General features: G+C 45.6%; 1 protein-coding gene across 1 annotated transcript in view; it reads left to right on the top strand.

Annotated features, from left to right (window-relative positions):
- The first annotated feature begins 7,296 nt into the window (after positions 1-7,296).
- The window catches only part of meak7 (MTOR associated protein, eak-7 homolog), a 40,699-nt gene continuing 23,314 nt past the window's right edge, over positions 7,297-24,681 (top strand). The window contains exons 1-3 of the mRNA XM_070898247.1: positions 7,297-7,376; positions 17,886-18,081; positions 22,391-22,624. Of these exons, the coding sequence (XP_070754348.1) occupies positions 17,911-18,081; positions 22,391-22,624 (405 nt within the window). The 5' untranslated portion in view covers positions 7,297-7,376; positions 17,886-17,910. The remainder of the gene's footprint in view (positions 7,377-17,885; positions 18,082-22,390; positions 22,625-24,681) is intronic.

Genomic DNA, 24,681 nt, shown 5'->3' with positions numbered 1-24,681 from the left:
TCTGCATTGGTGAAGCACGGATCATTGTCACTGACCAATATGTCAGGAATTCCGTGCATTGCAAACATGGTTGCAAGGCTCTCCACAGTGGTGGAGGTTGTGCTCGAGATTAAAATGGTTCATTCGATCCATGCATCTACAACTACGACTACATAAAAATGCATCTACAACTACGAGGAACATTTTTCCCATGAATGGGCCCGAATAGTCTAAGTGCACCCGCAACCATGGTTTGGTAAGCCAGGGCCAGGGGCTCAGGGGAGCCTCCCTGGGGGCATTGCTGTGTTGGGCACAAATGGTGCACCATCGGATGCAGAGCTCCAAGTCCGCGTCAACACCAGGCCACCAGACGTGGGATCTGGCTATGGCCTTCATGAGAATGATCCCCGGGTGCTTGCGGTGGAGCTACCGGAAAAATGCCTCTCTGCCTCGCAGAGGCATGACTACTCGGCTGCCCCACATCAGGCAGTCCGCTTGTAGTGATAGTTCATGCATGCACCTGTGAAAGGGTTTGAATTCCTCGGGGCAGGCATCGCGAGCCTCTGCCCAGTCACCGGTTAGGACACATCTTTTTACTAAGGATAACGTGGGGTCGCTGGCCGTCCAGGCTCTGATTTGGCGAGCCGTCATGGGCGAACCTGTGGACTCAAAGGCATTGATTGCCATGACTATCTCACAGTCCTGTTCGTCAGACCCTTCCGTGGTCGTCAGGGGTAGCCTGCTGAGTGCGTCGGCACAGTTGTCTGTGCCTGGTCTGTGCCTTATGGTATAGTCGTAAGATGCCAGCATGAGTGCCCACCGTTGAATTCGCGCCAAGGCGTTGGCGTTTATTGCCTTGCTCTTGGATAGGAGGGACGTGAGGGGCTTGTGGTCGGTTTCTAACGCGAACTTGGCTCCGAAAAGGTATTCGTGCATCCTTTTGACACCGTACACGCACTCGAGCGCCTCTTTCTCTACCATTCCGTATCCACGCTCCGCCCGCGAAAGTGACCTGGAGGCATAAGCTATGGGTTGTAATTTGCCCGCACTATTGACATGTTGCAAAACGCACCCGACCCCATACGCTGACGCATCGCATGTGAGAACTAGCTTTTTACCTGGATCAAAGAAAGTCAAAACACTGTTGGAACACAGAAGGCTGCGTGCCTTATTGAAGATGCATTCCTGGGTGTTCCCCCAAAACCAATCGCACCCCTTCCTGAGTAGCACGTGGAGAGGCTCCAGCAGCGTGCTTAAGTTCTGCATAAAGTTCCCAAAGTAATTGAGTTGCCCGAGAAAGGCGTGCAGTTCTGAGACATTCCGGGGCCTGGGTGCCAGGCGAATTGCTTCTGTTTTGGACTCTGTTGGGCGGATTCCATCAGCGGCAATCCTTCTGCCCAAAAATTCAACCTCGGGTGCGAGAAACAGGCACTTGGATTTCTTAACTCGTAGGCCTACCCGATCCAACCGCTTTAGTACTTCCTCCAAATTACGGAGATGGAAGTCGGTGTCCCTGCCCGTGATAAGTATGTCGTCTTGAAATACAACCGTCCCCGGGATGGACTTGAGCAGACTCTCCATGTTGCGCTGGAATACGGCAGCTGCCGACCTAATGCCGAATGGGCATCGATTGTACATGAAAAGGCCTCGATGTGTATTGATGGTGGTGAGTAGCTTGGATTCTTCGGTCAATTTTTGCGTCATATACGCAGATGTGAGGTCTAGTTTTGAGAAAAGTTTACCTCCAGCCAATGTGGCAAATAAGTGCTGGTCCTATAGGGAGACTCTGTTTATGGTAGATTTGTAGTCCCCACAGATTCGTACAGATCCATCAGGCTTCATGACTGGGACGATGGGACTTGCCCAGTCGCTAAATTCCACAGGTGATATAATGCCTTCCCACAGAAGCCTGTCCAGTTCGTGTTCAATCTTTTCCCTCATCACATAGGATATAACTCTGGCCTTGTGATGGACCGGTCTAGCATCCAGTGTGATGTAGATTTTGACTTTGGCCCCTTTGAAAGTTCCCACACCTGCCTGAAAGAGATGTTCAAATCGCTTTATAACTGTTGAGCAGGAGGTCCGTTCCTCTAATGACATGGCATGAACATCATCCCATTTCCAGTTTAGTTTTGCCAGCCAGCTTCTCCCCAGCAGTGCTGGGGGGTCTCCGGGGACAATCCACAGGGGAAGTTGGTTCACTGTCCCTTTGTGTGTGACGGAGAGCATGGTGCTGCCGATGACTGGTACGATTTCTTTGGTGTAGGTCCTTAGTTTGGTGTCGACACTTGTGAGTTTTGGTCTGTCTCTTTTATGCGGCCACAGTTGTTCAAATTGTTGAGCGCCCATGAGAGATTGACTCGCTCCCGTATCCAGCTCCATGTTGACAGGTATCCTGTTGAGTAGGACTCTCATCGTTATAGGAGGCGTCTTGTTGTAGGAGCAACGGCCATTGATCGTGTTGACCCGCTGTACATCGGTGTCCCGGGTACTGTCCCCACCATCTTCTGGTCCACTTTCCAGCCCATCCGATTTGTATACCAGCCGAGCTGCTGTTTTTTTGCACATGTGGGCCAGATGCCCTGTATATTCACAGTTCCTGCAAACAATCTGCTGAAATCGACATCCCCTTGATGAGTGCCCACCCCCACACCTCCAGCACCGACCGCTTCCATTGTTTCCAAAGAATGAGCTGCGTCTGGCTGATCTCTCTTGTGCTTCTCTCAGTTTGTAGTTGATTGCTCGCATTGTGGGTTGATGAGGTGTGAATGGCCGTTCCTGTGCCCTTGATGGCTTCTGGCGCCACTGCCTGCTGTCGAGGGCCTGCTCTCCTGCTTTTGCCTGTGTGTGGGGATAGCAGCTTGTTTCACGCTGTGTACTCCTTGTTCCGATATTTCATTAGTTGTCGTACCTGAATTGTAAATCAACCTCGTTTCTTCTTTCCCTGCCAAGAATGTCTATGCCTGCTGCCTCTAAGGTCAGGTTCTTGGTCTCTATGAGCTTTCGGAATATGCCTGCATGGCCTATTCCTTCAATGAAAAAGTCTCTCAGCATTTCTCTCCTCAGTTCATCGGAGAACTCACATAAACTAGCCAACCTCCGAAGTTCCACCACGAAGTTGGGTATGCTCTGGCCCACACAGCGTCTGTAGTTGTAGAACCTGTGCCTGGCCATGTGTAGGCTGCTCGCTGGCTTCAGGTGGTCTCTTACCAGTGTACTCAATTCTTCAAACGACTTGCTTGCTGGTTTCTCGGGTGCCAGCAGATCCTTCATTAAAGCGTATGTTTTCGAGCCACAGCTGGTCAAGAGATGGGCTCTTCTCTTGTCTGCTTTGTCGTCTCCTAACCAGTCTTTCGTTACAAAGCTTTGCTGGAGCCTTTCTATAAAGTCCTCCCAATTGTCTCCAGCATTGTACTTTTCATCTGATCCGTTGTTCGCCATTCTGTGGATTCTGTAATCCCGTAACTCGTCGCCACTGTAAAGTCCTGTCCCCTCAGTACAGATTCACACGAGGCATGTACTGAAGTCAAGGTCACTCTGGACCTGCACCTTTATTTCACAGCTCTGGAATGCTGCACTTGCCTGAGACCAGTCCTTATATACCTGTATGGGACAGGCATCCCAGTGTCTCCTGCAAGTGCACCCCTGGTGGTAAGGTATGCTGGTGGTTACAGGTCATATCTTATTACAGTCATGTATAGCATGTTAGGATACAGTTGTATATCATAATGTAAGATACATGACACCCCGGTCGCAGAGTTGATTGCGTCCGTTATCACTCCCTGGAGGCACTAACAGGAGGCACAAAGGAAGCTAATTTCTCCTGAATGACCTGCTGGTGCAGTCTGTTGCTGTACTAGCACACAACAGAATGGAGTGTTGGGATGTGAATTCATATCCATGATACTGCAAATAGTTAGTTTCCAATCTCAGCTCGACTGCCAGGAAAGGGATGCTGAACATGTCCAATCAATGTAAGGCAGCAATCAACCCATCCAATAGAACTCTATAGCAAAAACAGTTCAGTGCCCAGTTTGAGGATATAGTGTGCAAACTGTCTCTTGCACTGGTCAGGCCACACCTGAGTGCTGCATCAAATTCAGATATTGAAAAACTTGCGCTACATTCAAGCTCTAGAGGCAGTCAATGCAAGAGTCACAAGACTGGTCCCTAGCCTCAGAGGACTAAGATATCAGGCAAGAATGAGAAAATTTGGGTTTTTTCACCTTGAACGTTTATCTTCATAAGATATACATAGAGAGATAGAGATATATAATTTGGTAAATTAGACAGAAAAGATACACGGCTTCAAGCTAAATTGTAACATTAGTACAAGGGGACAGCAAGTTAAAGTGTTAAAGGGAAAATTTATCACATAAAGGGTCGAGAACCAGAGGATACAGATTTAAGGGGATTGGCAAAAAAACCAAAGCAAAAACTTTTTTATACAGCGAGTGGCTAAGACCTGGAATGTACTGCCTGAAAGGGTAAGTATCTGAAGGAAAAGAAATTGCCGGGCTACGGGAAAAGGTCATTTCTGCCTTCCACATTTGTATCTGTCTTATGAAAAATATTTCCTCAGAAACAGGAAGGGAAGTCAACTCTGGTCACTCTCATTATCTGATAGTATTGAGTTACAGAGTATCAATGGCAGAGATCAGGTAGCAATTCAACTTTTTGTCAAGGCAATGTATGTGATTCTTGAAGATATAAAGAGAGAGATCAAGAACGTGTAATTACATGTACTTTTAATGTAGCAAAATGTCCCAGTGTACTTCACTGAGGCGTATGGGAAAGAAAATGGGTGCTGAGCTGAAGAAGCAGAGGGGAGAATTCCTAACTGGGGCATTTTTCTGACTTTGCACAGATCTTTGCATGCTGAGAATGTATTTCAGAAATTTGTGCATCACGTATGTCACAATATCTGATTTGTGTACTCAGCAGATGAAGCTCACTGCTCGGAGCAGTAAGTAGCTAAATGATGTGATCATTTTCATATTCATTTTATTTAGGAACATTTACGACATCTGGTGCCTGAAGGGCATTTGAAGGAAGGAATGATTTCACTTTAAAACATTGCACTGGAGTTATTAGCATTGCTGGCTATTAATCGTTCCCCTTATCTCATGGCATCTAGCCAATCTCTGTCAGGTTACTAAATTCAGCTGCTCCTTCTATCATTCTCCTAACCATGATAATTCTCTGGAATGATTCAACTTTCAATCAAAGTTGAATTTATTGACTCTGCAGAAATCATTATTCTTGTCGACTTCAACATTTATCAGCTGCTGATAATACTCCTCTTCTGCTGATTAGGATGGCACTAATGTTGAGTCCTTTGTTAGCCTGAATGACCACAAACAATTCATCTTTAGATCTACCACATTGCTGAATGTCGGAGTTTGCTGTGCACAAGCCGGCTGCCGCGTTTCCCACATTACAACAGTGATTACACTCCAAAATTCCTTCGCTGGCTGTAAAGTCCTTTGAGACAGTCGGTGGCCGTGAAATACACCATATAAATGCAAGTCTTTCTTTCTTTCTTTCTCTCTTTCTCTCTCCTTTCTTTCTCTCTCTCTCTCTTTCAAACACTCAAATCATTAATCCCCAACAATTTTTATGTAAATCTCCATATTGGGTTTGGAACACTAATTTAAGAGCTGGACTTTTGATGTCCGGGTGCATTCACACTGTAAGATCAATATAGGTGCAAAACGATTTTGGCTTCCCATTGAGGTTAAAGTGTCGGTCTAAACTTGGAGCCAGGGTCCGAGTTGACGCTGGAAGAACGTGGTCAGAATCTCTGGAGATAGCAGCCTCACACCACCTCAGTTTGCCTTGATTAAAAATCTCATCCTTGTTTTCAAATTCCTCCATGGCCTCCCCTCGAGATATCTGCATTCCTCTAATTCTGCTCTCTTGAGCAACCCTGATTATAAATTGCTCAACCATTGGTGGCTGTGCCTTCTGTTGCCTAGGCCCTAAGCTTTGTAATTCGCTGCCTAAACCTCTCCGCCTCTCCTTCCTCCTTCAAGACGCTCCTTAAAACCTACCTCTTCGACCAAGCTTTTGGTCACCTGCCCTAATTTCTCCTTATGTGGCTCAGTGCTAAATTTTTTGTCTCATAATATTCCTGTGAAGCACCTTGGGCTGTTTCACTACGTCAAAGGTGCTGTATAATTATACGTTGTTATTGTTTTTGTTGTTGTTTGACATTGCATTGAGTGTAAAACTAGTCAAAACTGCTTTGTGAAGCTGCCCCCCCGACACTTTCTAAAGTTAGCTGACCCCAATTTAAATATTGGGAGATTTTGGCCTCCCTGTCAACTTTTGGGAGACAGCTCTATGCAAGCATGTATCCAGGCATGCACACCGCTCCCTGCTAAACAGCAAAGTTAAGATCAAATGGGAGTATAAACAGGGTGGAACCCAAACTGCAACTACCAGTCTCAGACTGGCAGCTCCAATACAAGACCACCGGTTAAAAAAAACAATTGTCATGTATTCAACTATCATTGTAACCCGTGTATAAGCTGATCTAAGTTGTACACCTTGAGAACATTGACCACAAGGGGGTGAACTTGTGGGAGACACTCCTAACCTGGACTTTCAGGTATAAAAGGGGAAGCTCCACCCACCTTCATCAGTTGAGGTCTTGGTAATAAAGGTAACTGGTCACAGAGTGACCTTCTCTCAAGTATGGGCCTCGTGTGCATGTATACTGTATAGTAAGGACGTATCAGTAATTGTGCTCAGAAACAGGACTCTCTCTGACCTAGAAATGATATTGTGTGATTGGTGCGCAGTGACAATGTGTCACTTGCAAGTGGCATTATCTTGCACCGAAAACGTCACGGATCTTTTATGGGTCTTAACTGGAACACCTCCCCTTTTTGTACAGACACGTTTCAATCACGTCATCGCGTGGAAAGTGTTCCAACGATTAGATCATCGACCACCATCCAGATATATATGTGCAAATCCCATATTTGTTGGTGTGCCTGCTGTAAAGTGAGATAGCATTGCTCAATGTTTGAACTCAGTGCCTTTGTCCTTGCTCAAGGCAGAATGACCAGCGCAGCTCAGTACAACGACCGCCCCCTCAACACGACTTGGCGGAAGGTCCCAGGTTTAAAAAACATTCAATATCTCTTTGCCGGGGTTGGATTGGCTGTTGTTGATGTCAATCTCCTCCGCTGAATTTTCAGGTCCGGTTGTCGCTGATGGGGCAGCGATCAGGTCGGTTCCACCGAACAGTTACATTGGGCAGGAGGTCGTTGTAGCCAACACTTGTATTGTACCGCAGGCTTTGCATCAATATGGTTCCTCCAGAAACCCCCCTCTCCTTCTGACACAAGCTTTCTCTGTGAGATCATTCAACTGGAAGCAGCAGCACTGTAAGTATGTTTTCTGCAGAGTTGCCCTGTGTAGGAAGTGCTGTGGACTGCATTGCATTATTTTTCAGTGAAATCATCTCTTCTCAAATATCCATTATAATGTAAAGCACTTGCTTATGCTCTGAGATCTCCCATTCTCTACCCTCATCCAAAACTTACCTGCTCCTATCTTAACTCGCACCAAGTCCCGTTCACCCATCAGCTCTGTGCTCGACATTGTCTCCCGGCCCAGCAATGCCACACATTTAAATCCTCATCCTTGTGTTCAGCTTCCTCCATAGCTTTTCCCCACTTTCCTATCTCTGACCCCACTTCCCTATCTCTGACCCCCCCTCCCTATCTCTGACCCTACTTCCCTATCTCCGACCCCCTCCTCCCTATCTCCGACCCCCTCCTCCCTATCTTCGACCCCCTCCTCCCTATCTCCGACCCCCTCCTCCCTATCTCCGACCCCCTCCTCCCTATCTCCGACCCCCTCCTCCTTATCTCCGACCCCCTCCTCCCTATCTCTGACCCCACTTCCCTATCTCTGACCCCACTTCCCTATCTCCGACCCTCTCCTCCCTATCTCCGACCCTCTCCTCCCTATCTCCGAACCCCTCCTCCCTATCTCCGACCCCCTCCTCCCTATCTCCGACCCCCTCCTCCCTATCTCCGACCCCCTCCTCCCTATCTCCGACCCCCTCCTCCCTATCTCCGACCCCCTCCTCCCTATCTCCGACCCCCTCCTCCCTATCTCCGACCCCCTCCTCCCTATCTCCGACCCCCTCCTCCCTATCTCTGACCCCACTTCCCTATCTCCGACCCTCTCCTCCCTATCTCCGAACCCCTCCTCCCTATCTCCGAACCCCTCCTCCCTATCTCCGAACCCCTCCTCCCTATCTCCGACCCCCTCCTCCCTATCTCCGACCCCCTCCTCCCTATCTCCGACCCCCCCCCTAACTCCGACCCCCCCCTCCCTAACTCCGACCCCCCCCCCTAACTCTGACCTCTCCCCTCCTCCCTAACTCTGACCTCCAGCCCTACAACTCTCCGAGACCTCTGCGTTCTTCCAATGCTCTTGTGCATCCCCGATTTTTATTGGCCTATCATTGACGGCCATGCTTTCAATTGCCTCAGCCCTAAGCTCTGGAAACCATCCCAAACCCCTCTCCCTCTACCATACTCTCCTCCTTTAAGACGCTCCTTCTGACCAAGCTTTAGGTCACCTCGGCTAGCTCCAGGCGGCCTGAACAGCTCCTTGGCAGGTACCCCCACCCCCCTTCTGACGTTCAGAAATACCCGAACCTGGGCTCAGGTGATTCTGGATTCATGATGTCAGAAAGATGTTCCAAACTCCAGAAAAACGCAGAATCTGGAACGGCCTCCGTCCCGAGGGTCCCGGATTCGGGACGCTGCACCTGTATCCAAGTTTGCTGACGATTCAAAGCTAGGTGGGACAGTAAGCTGTGAGAAGAGAATGCAAAGGTATATAGACAGTTAAGTTAGTGGATAATAAGGTGGTGCATGGTGTATAATGTGGGTAACTGTGAGGTTATTCACTTTGGTAGGAAGAATAGGAAAACATTTTTTGTTAAATGTGAGAAACTATTAAATGTTGGTGTTCAGAGATTTGGGTGTCCTAGTAGAAGAAACACAAAGTTAGCATGCAGGTACAACTAGCAATTAGGGTGGAAAATGGCATATTGGCCTTTATTGAAAGGGGATAGAAGTACAAGAGCAAGGAAGTCTTGCTACGATGGTGAGACCACATCTGAACTAATGTGCACAATTTTGGTTTCCTTATCTAAGGAAGGATATACTTGCCTTCGAGAAGGTGCAATGAAGGTTCACTAGATTGATTGCTGGGATGGAGAGATTGAGTAGATTGGGTCTATATAAGCTGGAGTTTCAAAGAATGAGAGGTGATCTCATTGAAACATATAACATTCTGAGGGGGATTGACAGGATAGATGCTGAGAGATTGTTTCCCCTGGCTGGAGAGTCCAGAAATAGGGTACATGGGCTCAGGATATGAGGTCGGCCTTTTAAGACTGAGATTGAGGAGGAATGTCTTCACTCGGGGTTGTGTATCTCTGTAATTCTCTGCCCCAAAGGACTGTGGCTGCTCAGTATAGTTGATTACATTCAAGGCTGAGACAGAGACTTTTGGACTCCAAGGGAACCGAGGGAAATGGAAATTGGGCGGGAAAGTGGAGTTGAGGTCGAAGATCAGCCATGATCTTATTGAATGGTGGAGCACGTTTGAGGGGTCATGTAGAAACATAGAAAATAGGTGCAGGAGTAGGCCATTCGGCCCTTCGAGCCTGCACCACCATTCAATATGATCATGGCTGATCATGCCTACTCCTGCTTCTAATTCTTGTGTTCTTACGTTTTTAAAAATAGATCTGCATCATGGGTTCAGCACCACTCCCCACCCGGTTCCCCAGCATCATCATCTAATGAAGAGACACCATGCCAATGCCAACCCACCTCCCTGCCCCCTTATTGAAACGTGTGTAATGGTATTTATTGTGTCCTGATAAATATTTCCTACCATTTCAAAATTACAGACAGCTAAAGTGATATTCTTTGGTTGTAGTTATAATGTAGCCTTTTGTCTCAGACTGTTGTCCTTAGAGCGGGTTGTGAAGTTGCACTGCTGATTGTACATTTCTCGCTGGCAACTGTCTGAAGCTGTACCAGACTGTTCGCAACCTCAGTGTCCTATTTGGCCGTGAGCTGAGTTTCTGACCTCATATACTCTCTTGTCACCAAGATCGGCCATAATATCTCAAATCATCATATGAATCTGGCCGTCAAGCTAGATGAACGTGAAATTCTAATTTGCCAGTTGTAAGCTTCCGAAGTGAAATGGGTTTGACTGTTTAAACTGGATCCCAGCAGACATGAGCCCACTGCATAATGGATGGCTGGTTGAAAATTGAAGGATTTAAGTCCTTGCTTGAGGTCATAGTTCAAACACATTGGGCTGGTTTTCGTTCGTTACATTTGCACTTGCCAACAGACTTTCTATGGGCTTTTGCACTGGAAATTCCTCTCGGTGAACTATTCAAAAAGTGCGGCGCCCTCTACAGGGGATCTGGGACCTGTGTGAACAGGACAAGCAACTGTGTATCTCCTTAACCAAACAGATTGAATAATCATTAATGAGCATCGCAAAGTATGAACCAGTCAAATTCAGTTAGAACATTGAATTCAATGTCAAATCAGGAACAGAAAACAAAATAATGAGAAAAAGAAAGATATGGCTTGAGAGAGAGAGAAACATTTTTTTAAAAATCTCCAACAATAATTAAAATCTGATTTGAATGAGAATCCACACTTGTTAAAGATAATTTTCAGTACCAGAGAGGTTGTTTGGCAGTAACTAAAACTTATCGTGCCATTAAAAGTGTACTTACACTGGAATGGACAAGCCCTCACTTTTTCTAGCATGTTTAGTGTGTTTATATCAAGTAAGTACAGCAACTTCACGCTGTTTCATGTATTTCAATGGTGAGCCAGACAGTGAAACACCATTATTGCGCTGCTTCTGGAGGAGCAGGGCAACTCGGACAGCAACTTCCTGATTTACGCATTTAACTGCGTTTGTGCGGACACTGGGAGTTGAGATTTAAGCGTTAGTAATGGTGAGCACTATTAGCCTCACCTTTGCTTTTTCTGCCAAATTCAATCCATTATTGGGGGGGGCGGGGGGAAGCTTCACATTGTTCATGAGCTGAAAGTATTAGGAGCCAAAAGCAGAACATTTCATTTTCCAACACCAGCATCTCTCATCTTCAGAACTATTAAAAAAAAAAAAATGGAATTGTCGTTGAATTAGAAACAGAAAAACAAATAATTGCTTAATTAAATAAATAATGACACACTCAACAAGTCAGTCAGCATCTGTGGAGAGAACAGAAAAGTTAACGTTTCAGGTATAGACCCACTGTCAATTCAAGTATATTGTTGTAAAAACATTTTACTAATTACACAGGCAGAATGCAATAACTTGATTTTCTCGCTGTAGTGGAAGAAGGCACAGCTGATTTCAGCAGTAATAAAAAGAATAAATGCTGGAAAAACACAGCAACTCTTGTCAGCTTTTAAAAAGCCAAAAGGATGGATTAATGCTTTAGTTAGAGGTCCTTTTGTCTGAAGGTTTTAGCTGTGTTTACAAAGTTTCAACTGTATTTAGCCTACTCGAGGAGAAAGGTTAAATAGCCAAAAAGATTGAACGTCAGCTTTTTTCCCCTGTAGGCACATTGGCAGCAAATGTACTCCAAGTTATGGGTTACCTTGGCAACGGGGTGTTCCACCATCTAACGATTATGACCTAAAGGGGAGCAGTGAGGACCTGTCAATGAAGGGAGCACAAATTAGAAAGTAATAACTAGTACAGTTGTGATTAAGAGGAGTTCAGGAAAGCTGATTTGCAGCCCAACCCTTTATGGGTATGAAGAACGGTTCACAGAATATCTCACTGCGGGAACTCGAAGAAGGGCTGTGAGTGAGAAGCTGAGAGGAATGTGCACTGAAGTCTGAAGATAAGGACTGAGCTTCCTTTCCAAAATTGGAGACTTGAGAACAGCTGGTTGGTTTTTTTATGTTTTTGAAAGTTTATTGTGACTTGTACATTTTACGCTGGAACTTTTGTTAAGGGATTACTGGTCATGAATGACTGCTGTGCTTATTGCAGTAAATAAAGCAGCTTGATCTTTTACGAAAAATATTTTGTTTATTTTCAGTTAGTATGAATAGAGACAAAGCTTCATTCATAGACCAAATACACGTTCCATTTTATAATAGGGAGAATATAAGTTGCCGACTTGTTGACTGGGCAACACACAATTTTGAAAAGTTACACCTTTTTTCTGAGTCAGGTGAAGAAATGACCCGTAATTTGCAGTCAGCAGCAAATCAAGGGCATTTGCTGCTGGCCCTGAAGTAAGCTTCCCACAAAGATCTTGCGATCTCTAGCGAGAAGACCAGCTTTCCCGGTGCTCAGATGAGATAAGTGCTAGTTAATGGGGAATCCCTAACACGAGCTGCTGTGAGATCAACAAGCTTTTTAAGCAGCCAATCAGAATGTAGAATGCTCAAAGACTGAGAACCAGGAAGTAAATAAGCTCCTTTGATTTGCTCTTTAACATTTTTTTAAAAGTTAGAATCAAAGTTGGGGTTCTCATATGGGGGGAAAAGTAAACTTGAAATAAAGATGAGTAAACAAAAAATATATATATTTTTAAAAAGTTTCTTCTTTAATTTTATTTAAAATGGATAAAATTGATATTCTACAAAATTAAAATTAGTTTTACAGGGCAGTCAACATGCTTTTATAATCCCAGTTACACCTAATCCAATAGGATCTAACTTTTAATGGGGTATTTAACAACGATATTACCGCGGAAAATCCAATGTTTCCGTTTGTTTCACTGATTTCACTGATAGACGGCCGGGGGTGCGGGGGGCACAATGCAGTCAGCGTTGGAGCAGTGAATGACTGACCCCAACTTCAGGATTTCCGCATTTAAGATGTGCATGCGCTACATCCTGAAGTTGCGGTCAGTTTGAGTAGCGTGTTATTACCCACTGCAAATTCCGTCCCATTATATCGGATGCAATTGCTTTGCTCCTGGCTCACTACTCCAGTACAGTGTTCCACCACCCTCTTGTGGTTCAGTTTGGCTAAGAATAAAATTCTAAAACCACAACCTTAACAGAATACAGACGATGGAATCAAAAACAGAAAATACTGGACACATGGTAGATCAGTCAGCATCTGTGGAGGCAAAGAAAAGTGTTAATTTTGGGTTCGGACCCTCAACTTTTCTCATTTCTCTGCAGATGTTAAGTGTTTCCAGCATTTTGTGTTTTTGTTTCAGATTTCCAGCATCAACAGTATTTTAGCATAGAGGATCAATATCCTGTGATCACTTGAAGAATGGCTCTAAGAATGAACATTGGCTGATTTTTATTCCTGGGTTCAGGCTGTCAGCTGGCTCAGTGGTAGTTACCGTGAGTCACCTCTGAGCCAGAAGATTGTGGGTACAATCCCACTCCCTTACTTACCAACCCAGATCTAGACTTGCGCTTCAGCGCAGTACTGAGGGGGTGCTGCATTGTCGGAGATCTTTTGGATCAGATGGTAACTCAATGCCCAGCCTGCCGAATCAGGTAGATGTAAAAGATGGCGCAGCAGTTTATTTTGAAGGTGAGCAGAGTTTTTCTGGTATCCTGTCCAACAATCATCCCGCAAGCATTCAACGGCAGAAAACAGATTAAGTGGTCGTTCATCTCATTGCTGTTTGTTTGGGCCCTTGTGTAGTAATGAACTGCTGTGTTTGCCTACAAAACAACAGTGACGACATTTCAAAAGTAATTAATTGGCTGCAAAGCACTTTGGGATATCCTGAGGATGTGAAAGGTGCTATAAAAATGCAAGTTCATCCATTCTTCTTTCTGGTGTTTTGTGTTGTTTGTTCTAAAAATGTATGTATAGAAGTCCATGAGTGATTTTTCTCTGGTGCTCCATGAAGAATAAATACCCAAGGAAGAAGTGAATGAGTACCCAAACAAAAGAGTACATGGGATTCTCTGAAAAGCTGCATCTTAGCTTCTTTTTTTAAAACAGTATGTTTAAGTACTGTGATATCTTCCTTCATGTGTAGTGTGAAATTTTGAAATTGGGTAATAATCCACTACCTACAATGCTTTGTGTCATCGGCAAATTTAGATATATGACTTACTATGCCATTATCTAAGTTGTTAATAATTATTGTGAATAGTTGAGGCCCCGACACACATACCGACTGGACACCACTAGTCACATCCTGCCAATCATGGCTGACCTTTGACCTCAATTCCACTTTCCCGATCCCCATGACCCTTGATTCCCTCGAGAGTCCAAAAATCAATCTATCTCAGCCTTGAATATACTCAATGACTCAGCATCCACAGCCCTTTGGGGTAGAGAATTCCAAAGATTCACAACCCCAAGTGAAGAAATTTCTCCTCATCTCAGTCCTAAATGGTCGATCCCTTATCCTGAGACTATGCCCCCTAGTTCTAGACTCTCCAGCTAGTGGAAACAACCTCTCAGCATCTACCCTGTCAATCCCCCTCAGAATCTTAAGTTTCAATGAGATCACCTCTTAACCTCCGGAGAGTATAGGCCCAGTCGACTCGATCTCTAATCCTAGGATAGCCTTCTCATCCCAGGGATCAATCTAGTGAATCTTTGTTGCACTGCCTCTAAGGCAAGTATGTCCTTCCTCAGATCAGGAGACCAAAACTGCATAGGATTCCAGGTGTGGTCTCGCCAAAGCCTTGTATAATTGTAGTAACATTTCCTTACTCTTGTAGCCCAACATGCCATTTGTCTTCCTAATCGCTTGCTAGCTTTTGGTGTTTTCTGTACGAGGATACCTGAATCTCTCTAAACAACAAAATTTTAATACTTTCTCACCATTTAAAAAAAATATTGGGCTGAATTTTCGGCTAGTTTGCGCCTCGTTTTGCAACGCGGCGGGACGGCAAATAGTGTTTCTGGGTGTCAAATGGGGCGTCCAGGATATTGCTCACGGGTGGAACTTTCGGCATTAGTTTTGTGGCGGCATTAAAAGTTACTGCCCCGACCTCCTCATGATGACGTAAATCGTCGTGCAAGGCTGCGCTAGCGGCCCAGGCGGAACGTTCGGGCCTTGTGCCTGATTTAGCGTCCGCCCGAAAAACCGACATGAAAAAGCTGCCGTTCCCATGGTGCAGCAGGCGTCATAGTGGAACATCTTTGAACGGAAGTCGGACCCTCTCATATCAGAGTTGTCGGAGACTGCTATGGTTTAGCGCCGAACGCTGCGTGAACCTACTGTAGACTTTCATGTGAGTTAACGCTTCAGCAGCCAGGTCGCAAGGGCACAGTATGCACGGCGAATGGAATTTAAAGTTCCCAATGAGCAGGGACAGCCAGACTGTGAGGGCTAGAGGCACTGAGCGATTTGCTTGAACAAGGATGGGGAGGTTTGAGCGAAGCCTTGCGACTCAGTGTCACCATACTGGCTATTCCCCCACTTATTCTGCAAAGGAGATACAAGACAGCAATGTTTAAGGTGAAGGAAATATTTTATAAAAAATGTAACAGTATCAATGCCCCCCCCCCCCCCCCCCCCCCAAACAAAGCCCACAGTAATTCAACGGATACACACTTATGGACAAATCTGCATCCTGCAATGAACAACATGAATATAAAAAGAAAAACTGCATCCTCCAGTACACAATATGAAACATCAATTAACAATGCATTCTGCAGTGCACTACATTGTTATGATGCCCTAATGTTTATGGGTCATGCTTTTACCCCCCTTCCCTTCAACGCCCTCCCATGCCTGCTGCTCTTCCTCAATGTGGTACCAGAGCGTGTAGCAAGGCTGATAAAGGACTACTGTCTTGGGGGCTCAGACAATGGACCAGCTCCAGGCCTGGAAAGCCCGGCTTCCGACTGGTGCAAATCTTCCTCGGCGTTGCCTGTCACAGGTGATTTGGGTGTCAACCATTGATGCCTGATTGGGGATTGAGTGGGGTAGACGGAATGCTGTCATCCTGAGGAATGCCAGCACCTCCCGTTTCCCTGGAGCCACTCCGTCGCTGACAGGGCTGGGCCTTAGCAACCGGAGCACAATGTAAAAGAACACCTTGCTGGCCTGCTTCAGCACTGTAACTTCCCCGTGGGACAGTGGGCAACACAGAGAGTATGGAGGCAGACATGGACTGCTTCACTTGCCTAAGCTGAAGCAGAGCTTATACTTGTGATGCGCCAGAGTCTGCGACATGCTCAAGGGCATGCGCCACACTCTCTGGAACTCCACTGTCAGTGCTCGAGGCCACCAGCCTCTGTGTGTGGGTAATGCTGGCCTCGAGGCTCACAGCGAAAATCTGCGACCCTACCTCCGTAACTGTCACAGTGAGCTTGTCGATGCTCGTGGGGATCCGTCCCAATGCAGCAATGATCTCACGGTGCATCGCTGTGGTTTCCCTGGACATTGCCACCAGGTCCAGTTCTAGGTCTGCCTGTCTGTTAGCGGCCCGACTTTGTCGACTCACCCTCCGGAGAGCTGGCCTGCGGGATTCCACCCAGCACTGCGTTGCTGCACGCCACTGGGCCCAGGTGCCCCCGAGTCATCAAATCCCGGGAACGCAGCCTCGTCCCCAGATGAACTCCATCCCGATGGGACATCAGGTGGGCTGGGATGCTCCGCCGGAGCTGTCTCATCCATTTCCTTGTCCTCTAAACCATGATCTGACGTGGAGGGGTCCTTCGAGGGATGCTGCGCCTCTGGCTGGTCATCTGGAAGTAGGAAGTAGACGAGTGGTTAGCAGCAGGGGAGGGGGCAGGGTGACCTGAGGAAGGTGGAAGAGCACAGGCTCATTTGAAGGACCGCCACTATTCCATTATATGTCTCAATGCAGTGTTTTGAGTCGCGCGATCCATTTGTTTACCCTCAGTTTCCGAGGGGGGCTCAGCAACCCCACCAGCAACTGTCCGACCTGTGACTCCGATAAGGCTGACACTCTCTCCTCCACATCAGTCAGAGGAAGTGTTTGGGACGGACCCCCGCCTGTCCTCAGTTGCTCTCTCCGGTTGTGGGAGTGCTTCGACTGAAAAGATAAAAATGTGAATGGTTAAAAAAGGGTCTATCTGCTGTCGTGGATATAAAAAAAATATCCATACCTACTCCCAATCAATGAGCTCAATTCCCCCAAAGCATTTTTTTGGCGTACTTGAAGAGTTATGCCCGATTTTTTTTTTTTGGGCCCCAAGTACGCCAAAAAAAAAGTGTTGTAAATTTCCCCGTTGGATTTCTTCATTTTGGCGTGGCCTAACCCGAGGGGGGGTGAAGCCTTGATCTGCGCCAAAAAGATCGGGCTGCTATGGTAAACAGGGACACAATGCGACTGTGTGTGTGAACCAGGGACTGAGAATGGAACCAGACAGCCTTCCTGTGTGTGTGAATTGAACCGGGGATCGAGAATGGGACCGGACAGCCTTCGGGTGGGATTGGAGGTAAGTTGCTGCTATGTGTTTTTCAATTCTTTCAGTGTGTCCGGGCATCTGCTGTGCCACTTTCCTTACCTGCGCCGATTTCCTTAACTCTAGGAAAGGTTTTTCAGGACAGGCCACATACGCTGGCCGAATCAGAACTGGAGTAACTCTCAGCTGGCCAAACTTCCCTAAATGGCCAGAAGTGGCGTAGCTGGCTGGTTACGCCCACTTTGGATGAAAAAAAACTGACTTAAAAAATTCGTAACTGAGTTACACTGGTGCAAATTGATTGGGGAAACTGGGGATTTTTAAGTTAGGCCAGAAAAAGCAGCCTGCTCCAAAAAAAACAGCACAAATACTGGGGAAAATTGAGCCCAATATGTTTGCTTGTCGTAAAAAGTTTGATTTAAAGGTTTACGGGTAAAACTGGGCATACTCTGTGGTTGCGGTGCCCCATACTAATTTTTCAACTGTTTTTATAGGTTTTCGGGATCCTGCAGAGAAAAGATGGGCAACTCTGAGAGTTCCTCATTGCCGACATGCCTTCGGGCTCCATTTTCTCCTGAGGAATGGACGGTTCTGGATAATGTTTTTGACATTCTGGCCGGCTCCACTACTACTGAAGCCACGAAAAGTGGAAAAGCTGTGAAGAAGCAAGTTACCATGAGCATGTTAAAGGTAAACATTAAACATAAGAGCTGAAGTGAAAAGATTTATCATTATAGCAAATACTAATTTATCCCCAAATTCTCTGTTCAATCTTCAAACTCCGTATTAATGGAGAAGCAATCCAAAAATATAAGTTGCATCAAAACTGTATTTATTATACTCCTTGTTTCTGCCTGTTCTCCTTGCTGATAGTTTGCTCTGAATGCAGCAGAACTAAGGCATTTAACAGAAAGAAATCCTTGCTTTTATTACAGACCCACTTTCAGTAACCATTTCCGTTGGTATCACATTTGCTATGTTTATGCTGTAGGGTAGTGTTAAGGGATGATTGTAGAAAGGTTGTGGGTTCAAGTCCCACTCCAAGGACTTGAGCACATAAATCTAGGCTGACACTCTAGCGCAGTGCTAAGGGAGTGCTGCGCTGTCGGAGGTGTTGCCTTTCGGATGAGACGTTAAACCGAGGCCGTGTCTGCTCTCTCGGGTGGACCTAAAATATCCCATGGCACTGTTTCGAAGAAGAGCAGGGGAATTATCCCTAGTGTGCTGGCCAAAATTTATCCCTCAATCAATATAACCCAAACACATTATCTGGTCATTATCACATTGCTGTTTGTGAGAGCTTACTGTACAAATTGGCTGCCATGTTTTCTATATTACAACAGTGACTACACTTCAAAAGTACTTCATTGGTTGTAAAGTGCTTTGAGACGTTCGGTGGTTGTGAAAGGCGCTATATAAATGCAAGTGTTTCTAATTGCATGTTGCAGTTAAGACTTTCCTTTCTGGTAATCCTTAATGCTTGGGCATGGGGTGTACAGAGAAGCTGCATTACTGGCCTGTATGGACAGGCTGAAAGGCCACAGTTATTTTTACCCTGATGATGGGGCATATGGTTAACAAATCCATGTCTACCTGAAAATCGCATTAAGTCGGGTTTTCAGTGTTGACTGAATCTCTGGAACAACTGTGATACAGAGGCTTTTAATTATGAATATTGGGACAGACCGTGCATTTTGTTCGGTTACTACTCCTTGGTAAAAGGAATCTAATTGACTTGGTTTGTGGCACATGTTTACCTTTTTTTTTAAATAAATTGTTCTGGGGATGTGAGTGATGTTGGCCAAGGCGATTTTATTGCCCACTTCAGTTGCTCAGTGCTGATGGTGGGCCTTCTCCTTCAAAAATGCAGCTATGAGCTCATATCCCGGTTGGATCAGCAGATGGAATGACTAACAGTCAGCAACTTTGAGTTTGGACAGACATCACCTTCGCAAATGCTTACTGTTCTAAAGTAATTGCATTCCTCTTCCAGAAATGGGACTCTGTGAATTATATGAGACTTTGGAGCTCAAAAGATGAAAGATCTTGTAGACAGAACAAAGTTCATTGACAATTCAATGGATTTCTCAACATTTGTGGCCAAACCTCTAAATTGAAAAGTTCAAACAAAAAACTTATCAGTAGTGCTGTCATCAGCTGCAAGATAACATTTTACATCAGTAATAGAACAGCCAAACAAGATTATAGCCACATTCTGGGCTAATTTTGAAACAATGGGCCAGAAATTGCAGTTAGAGGCTTCCCGTGGGCAGATACCTCCGACCACAAAATAAATTACGAAAATATCTGGTGGTTCCAGAGGAACAAACACTTCCTGTCCGAGGCCTAGATGCACAGTCCAACGCAGAGGCCCACACATCCCAGGAGTGTATTTGCATCTTGGGATCACGTGGGCGTGAACCACCAATGAAAATAATATTCCCATTGATAGTAATGGTGAGTTCCGTTAGTAATGGGAGCCCCGTACAATCAATGAGAATACCGCAAAACAAATAAAACACAATACATTTAAAAAAAAAAACACTTATTTAAAATTAAAAGAAATTGAATGTTTTAGAATGTAATTTTTTAAAATATGTTTTAATAGTGTTAAAAATAAACTTGCCTTAATGGACAGGGTTTTTTAATATTAAAATTAGTCATAAAATTTAATTTTTCAATCTTTTAAAACTCAGGGCTAGAATTTCCATTGCCTCGCCACCCGGTTTCTCGGCGGTATTGGCCGTTTTGGGCGAGAACCGGGTCGGCGAAAAATTCCCCAGTTGAGTTCCGCCGGCGGTTTCGAAGTACCGCTGGGGAGCAGACCCCCAGCGTGCACCGTCCACAGATTGCCACGGCCCGATTTTTGACTCAGTGGCGACCCGTAGGTAAGTTGGGAAAAAAACTGCCCACGAGAAGCAGTGGAGCTGGACGGTAGGTGAGTAGCCCTGCGAAAAAAGGTAAGTTAATGGGTTTTTACTAATTATTTTTAAATTCTCTTGCAGTGATTTAAGTGAAAAGAGTCCTGAAAATGTTGTTCTGATTTTTTAAAAAAAATTTTACGTTTTTTGAAAAAATATTTTTTGCGTTTTTCTCCTCCGAGGCCCAACCCGCAGCCTCGGTGTAAATTTTAGTAATTATCATCCATTTAAAAAAAAAAGAACTGCCCGATTGGCACAAGATTCCATTTTTTTCTTTTTATTATGGAATCTTAGCGGTATTTTGGGCAGAAATCTGGTGCTGACAGATTGTTTGAAAATTCTAGCCCTTAAGCTGGTAAAAGCAGGCCTTAAACCTGCTTTACCAGACGTAAGGGTTTTAAAGACATTCGTTGGGCAAATAGCCCAAATCTCTGCCCGAGACCCGGGGATGCGTACAATCTGTCAGATCACCAGTGCCGGGTTTAGGCGCATGTGCAGTGCACGCCTAAATCCAGACCTAGTGGGGTCTGTTTGGGCGGAGAGGCAGCAATTTACGGTCCACTAACTTTATACAGTTTCTCCATTTTGAGTAGCTTGTATTTTTCTATAAATCTGTGTATACTTGCTTGAGCTAAGCAAAAGGAACTGAAGGGAATAGGCCTCGTCAGTTGTTTGTATCGGGCATAGAAAAGGGTATGTCTTGCAACTGATTTCATGGTCGCTATGCTTTGCCTTTCAGGCTAACGTTTTACATCACCAATTGTGTAAAATTGTACTATTTTTCACCTGAGCTTTCTGGTTTCATCCCACTCGTTTTCTTGCACATCGAGGGTGAACAGGACCTGAAATGCTCGGGTTCACACACTACCTAGTCTCTGCCCTCCCCCAACCCCCAACCCCCCCACCCCCCACCCCCATCCTCTTTTCTGGAGGGCAGGCTCATCGGCTTAAAATGCGCCCACCCATTTATAAGCCCTTGCTAATGAGATTAAAATGGGGGAGACCTTTCCCCTGCTTTGTTTCCTCTCATTTGCTCTCTGGGTGACAGGTACAGTGGCTTTGGTTTTCAGCCTTCAAAGATCAGCAGAGTTGGGGGGGGCGGGGAAAGGTGCTGTTGGCAGTGAGGGCCTGTGCTATGGCTCTCCAAACACTGCCATGCACAAGCCCCAGAAAACAGCAAGAAATTTCAGTTCACTTTCACTCCCCTCTCGGGCTACTTCCATATCCTTCCGCGAATTATTCTGCCCTGATTCTGGGTTGGGAGACCCCGGCAGGGAAGCCCAATACCAGCATGCAGTAACCCCGGGGCTCGCAATTTAGCTGAGTTTACGAAGCATCTCTGACCTGAGCAGAAATCCCACTCTGCTGGAGATGCCTCCCGCCCCCAGCCAATAGGAAAGCATCACTTGCACAGCCATTGAGAAGTGCCGAAGCAGAGGGAAGTTGTAGGAACCAGTCCTTTGGTGAATTTGCGAATGGTCAGTCACAGAGTGGCACTATCTGAGCCTAGGGGGTTGGTCACCAATCCAGCCTTTGTTTATTCGTCACACTATATTGCAGCTGAGTTTCATTTGTAAAATTCCTTCAGATGTTGTAGGCTGGGATTTTCTCGTTTTCAGAATCCTGGCATAAAGTAGGGAATCCGGGACAGTAGTGGGAGAATCTAGAATTGCAGTTTCTTATCACAATACCTACAGTACATTCAAAATCTCTTGAAGGCAGTGTAAGCTTCAACTCTAAAGATAGTGCCACTCTGTTACTAACCATTCAGAGATTGACCAAAGGACTGGTTCCCGCAATTTTTCTCTGCTTGGCATCTCTCGATGGCAGTGCAAGTGATGCCAGAAACTTGCTGTGAGGGGAGTTGTTCCTCAGCTTTTTATAGACACTGCAATGATGTTGACTCTTTACTCCGTGATTCTTGTAATCCCTATATATAAAGAGCGGAGTGGACAAATGCTTGATGCCTCTGAAAAGCTATTCCATACCTCAGTGATGACTGCAAGCAAAAGTAGAGCTGGTAGCGATTTAGGAGGGTGTTATACAATGCCGGGTGACATTGCCTTGCTCTTCCTCAGGCATACGTTCATGGAGCAGTTTTGGGTACCATGACTGTCCGACTCTACAATGCAATGAGGAGCATGGAATCAGTGAAGAGTTCAACAGGCTTCACTGACGCTATAAGCAAGAAACAGTTTGTTTTATTTCTTTCCTACGTCATGCGAGGCACTGCTGAAGAAAGAAGTTTAATCATTCAAAAAATGATTTCCCAAGATCCTGATGGCCCTGTAAAAGGAAAACAAGTAAAAGAGGTAAAGACACCAACATAGTCCTAAGTTTCAGCAAAGGTAAGCCGGTGCCCTATTTAGAAAGTGTACTCTTGCTTAACCCCTCATTGTAGAGCTTCTGATCTGCTGCGATCAAAGTTTCAGATGGAAACATAAGAAATAGGAGCAGACGTAGGCCATTTGGCCCCTCGAGCCTACTCTGCCATTTAATAAGATCATGGCTGATCAGATCATGGACTCCGCTCCACTTCCCTGCCCGCTCCCCATAACCCTTTATTCCCTTTTTCGTTCAAAAATCTGTCAATCTCCACCTTAAATATATTCAATAAGCACTTGGTCTGGTAGGAGGATAGGAACCTTAACTGTTTTCAGCCTGTGTAGTCTTAAAGATTAAAGAATGGCAGCTGTGGCTCAGTGGGTAGCACACTCGTCTTTGAGTCAGAAGGTTATGGGTTCAAGTCCCACTCCAGGGACTTGAGCACATAAATCTAGGCTGACACTCCAATGCAGTGCTGAGGGAGTGCTGCACAGTTGGGGGTACCGTCTTTCCGATGAGATGTTAAATTGAGGCCTCTCAGGTGGACGTAAAAGATCCCACGGCACTATTTCGAAGACGAGCAGGGGAGTTATTCCTATGTCCTGGCCAATATTTATTCCTCAATCAACATCATTAAACAGATTATCTGGTCATTATCACATTGCTGTTTGTGGGAGTTGCAGTGCGTGAAATTGGCTGCCGCAATTCCCATATTACAACAGTGACTACACTCCAAAAGTACTTCATTGGCTGTAAAGCGCTTTGAGGTGTCCGGTGATCATGAAAGGCGTTATATAAATGTAAGTCTTTCTCTTCTGCTCTTCCTTTTCTTTTTGTCAATGAGATTTGGGGTTGTTCATGCCTCAAACCAGGTTTCAGATCCAAGCTTGGACCTTTTATTTCAATTCTAGCCAAACTGATTCAGCCTCCATTTGACCCACTGGCTTCCATAAAACTGTTATTCTAGCTTGTTTGGCCTGTAAATAAGAACATAAGAAATAAGAACAGGTGTAGGCCATACGGCCCCCCGAGCCTGCTCCGCCATTCAATAAAATCACAGCTGATCTGATCATGGACTCAGCTCCACTTCCCCGCCCGCTCCCCATAGCCCCTTATCTCCTTATCGTTTTAGAAACTGTCAATTTCTGTCTTAAATTTATTCAATGTCCCAGCTGCCACAGCTCTCTGAGGCACTGAATTCCACAGATTTACAACCCTCTGAGAGAAGAAAGTTCTCCTCATCGCTGTTTTAAATGGGCGGCCCCTTATTCTAAGATCATGCCCTCTAGTTCTAGTCTCCCCCATCAGTGGAAACATCCTCTCTGCATCCACCTTGTCAAGCCCCCTCATAATCTTATACGTTTCGATAAGATCATCTCTCATTCTTCTGAATTCCAATGAGTAGAGTCCCAACCTACTCAACCTTTCCTCATAAGTCAACCCCCTCATCCCCGGAATCAACCTTGTGAACCTTCTTTGAACTGCCTCCAAAGCAAGTATATCCTTTCGTAAATATGGAAATTTACATGCCCGCTACCAGACTTCCAAAACAAGTGTTCTACTCAGAGCTCTGACACGGCAAGTGACTCCCAGATGGGCAGAGGAAATACTTCAAGGACTCCCTCAATGCCTCCTTGAAAAAATGCTACATCCCCACTGACACCTGGGAATTCCTGGCCCAAGACCGCTCAAAGTGGAGGAAAATCATCCGGGAAGGTGCCGAACACCTCGAGTCTCTTCGCCGGGAGCACACGGAAACTGAGCGGAAGGAGCGCACGACAACCCAAGCACCCCATCCACCACCCATTCCTCTAACCAATATTTGCCCCACCTGTGACAGAGACTGTCAGGACCCGCATTGGAATCAGTCACCTGAGAAATCGTAATAGTGTGGAAGCAAGTTATCCTCGACTCCGAGGGACTGCCTAAGAGATTTATAACCTTCAATATTTCTTTAAATGATTGCCACTGCATATCTACTGTCATACCTCGCAATCTAATTTCCCCAGTCTACCTTAGCGAACTCGTCCCTCATACCTACGTA

This window comes from Pristiophorus japonicus, chromosome 13 (assembly GCF_044704955.1).
Source record: "Pristiophorus japonicus isolate sPriJap1 chromosome 13, sPriJap1.hap1, whole genome shotgun sequence".
NCBI classification, from domain to species: domain Eukaryota; kingdom Metazoa; phylum Chordata; class Chondrichthyes; family Pristiophoridae; genus Pristiophorus; species Pristiophorus japonicus.
This window is presented reverse-complemented; position numbering and strand designations above follow the sequence as displayed.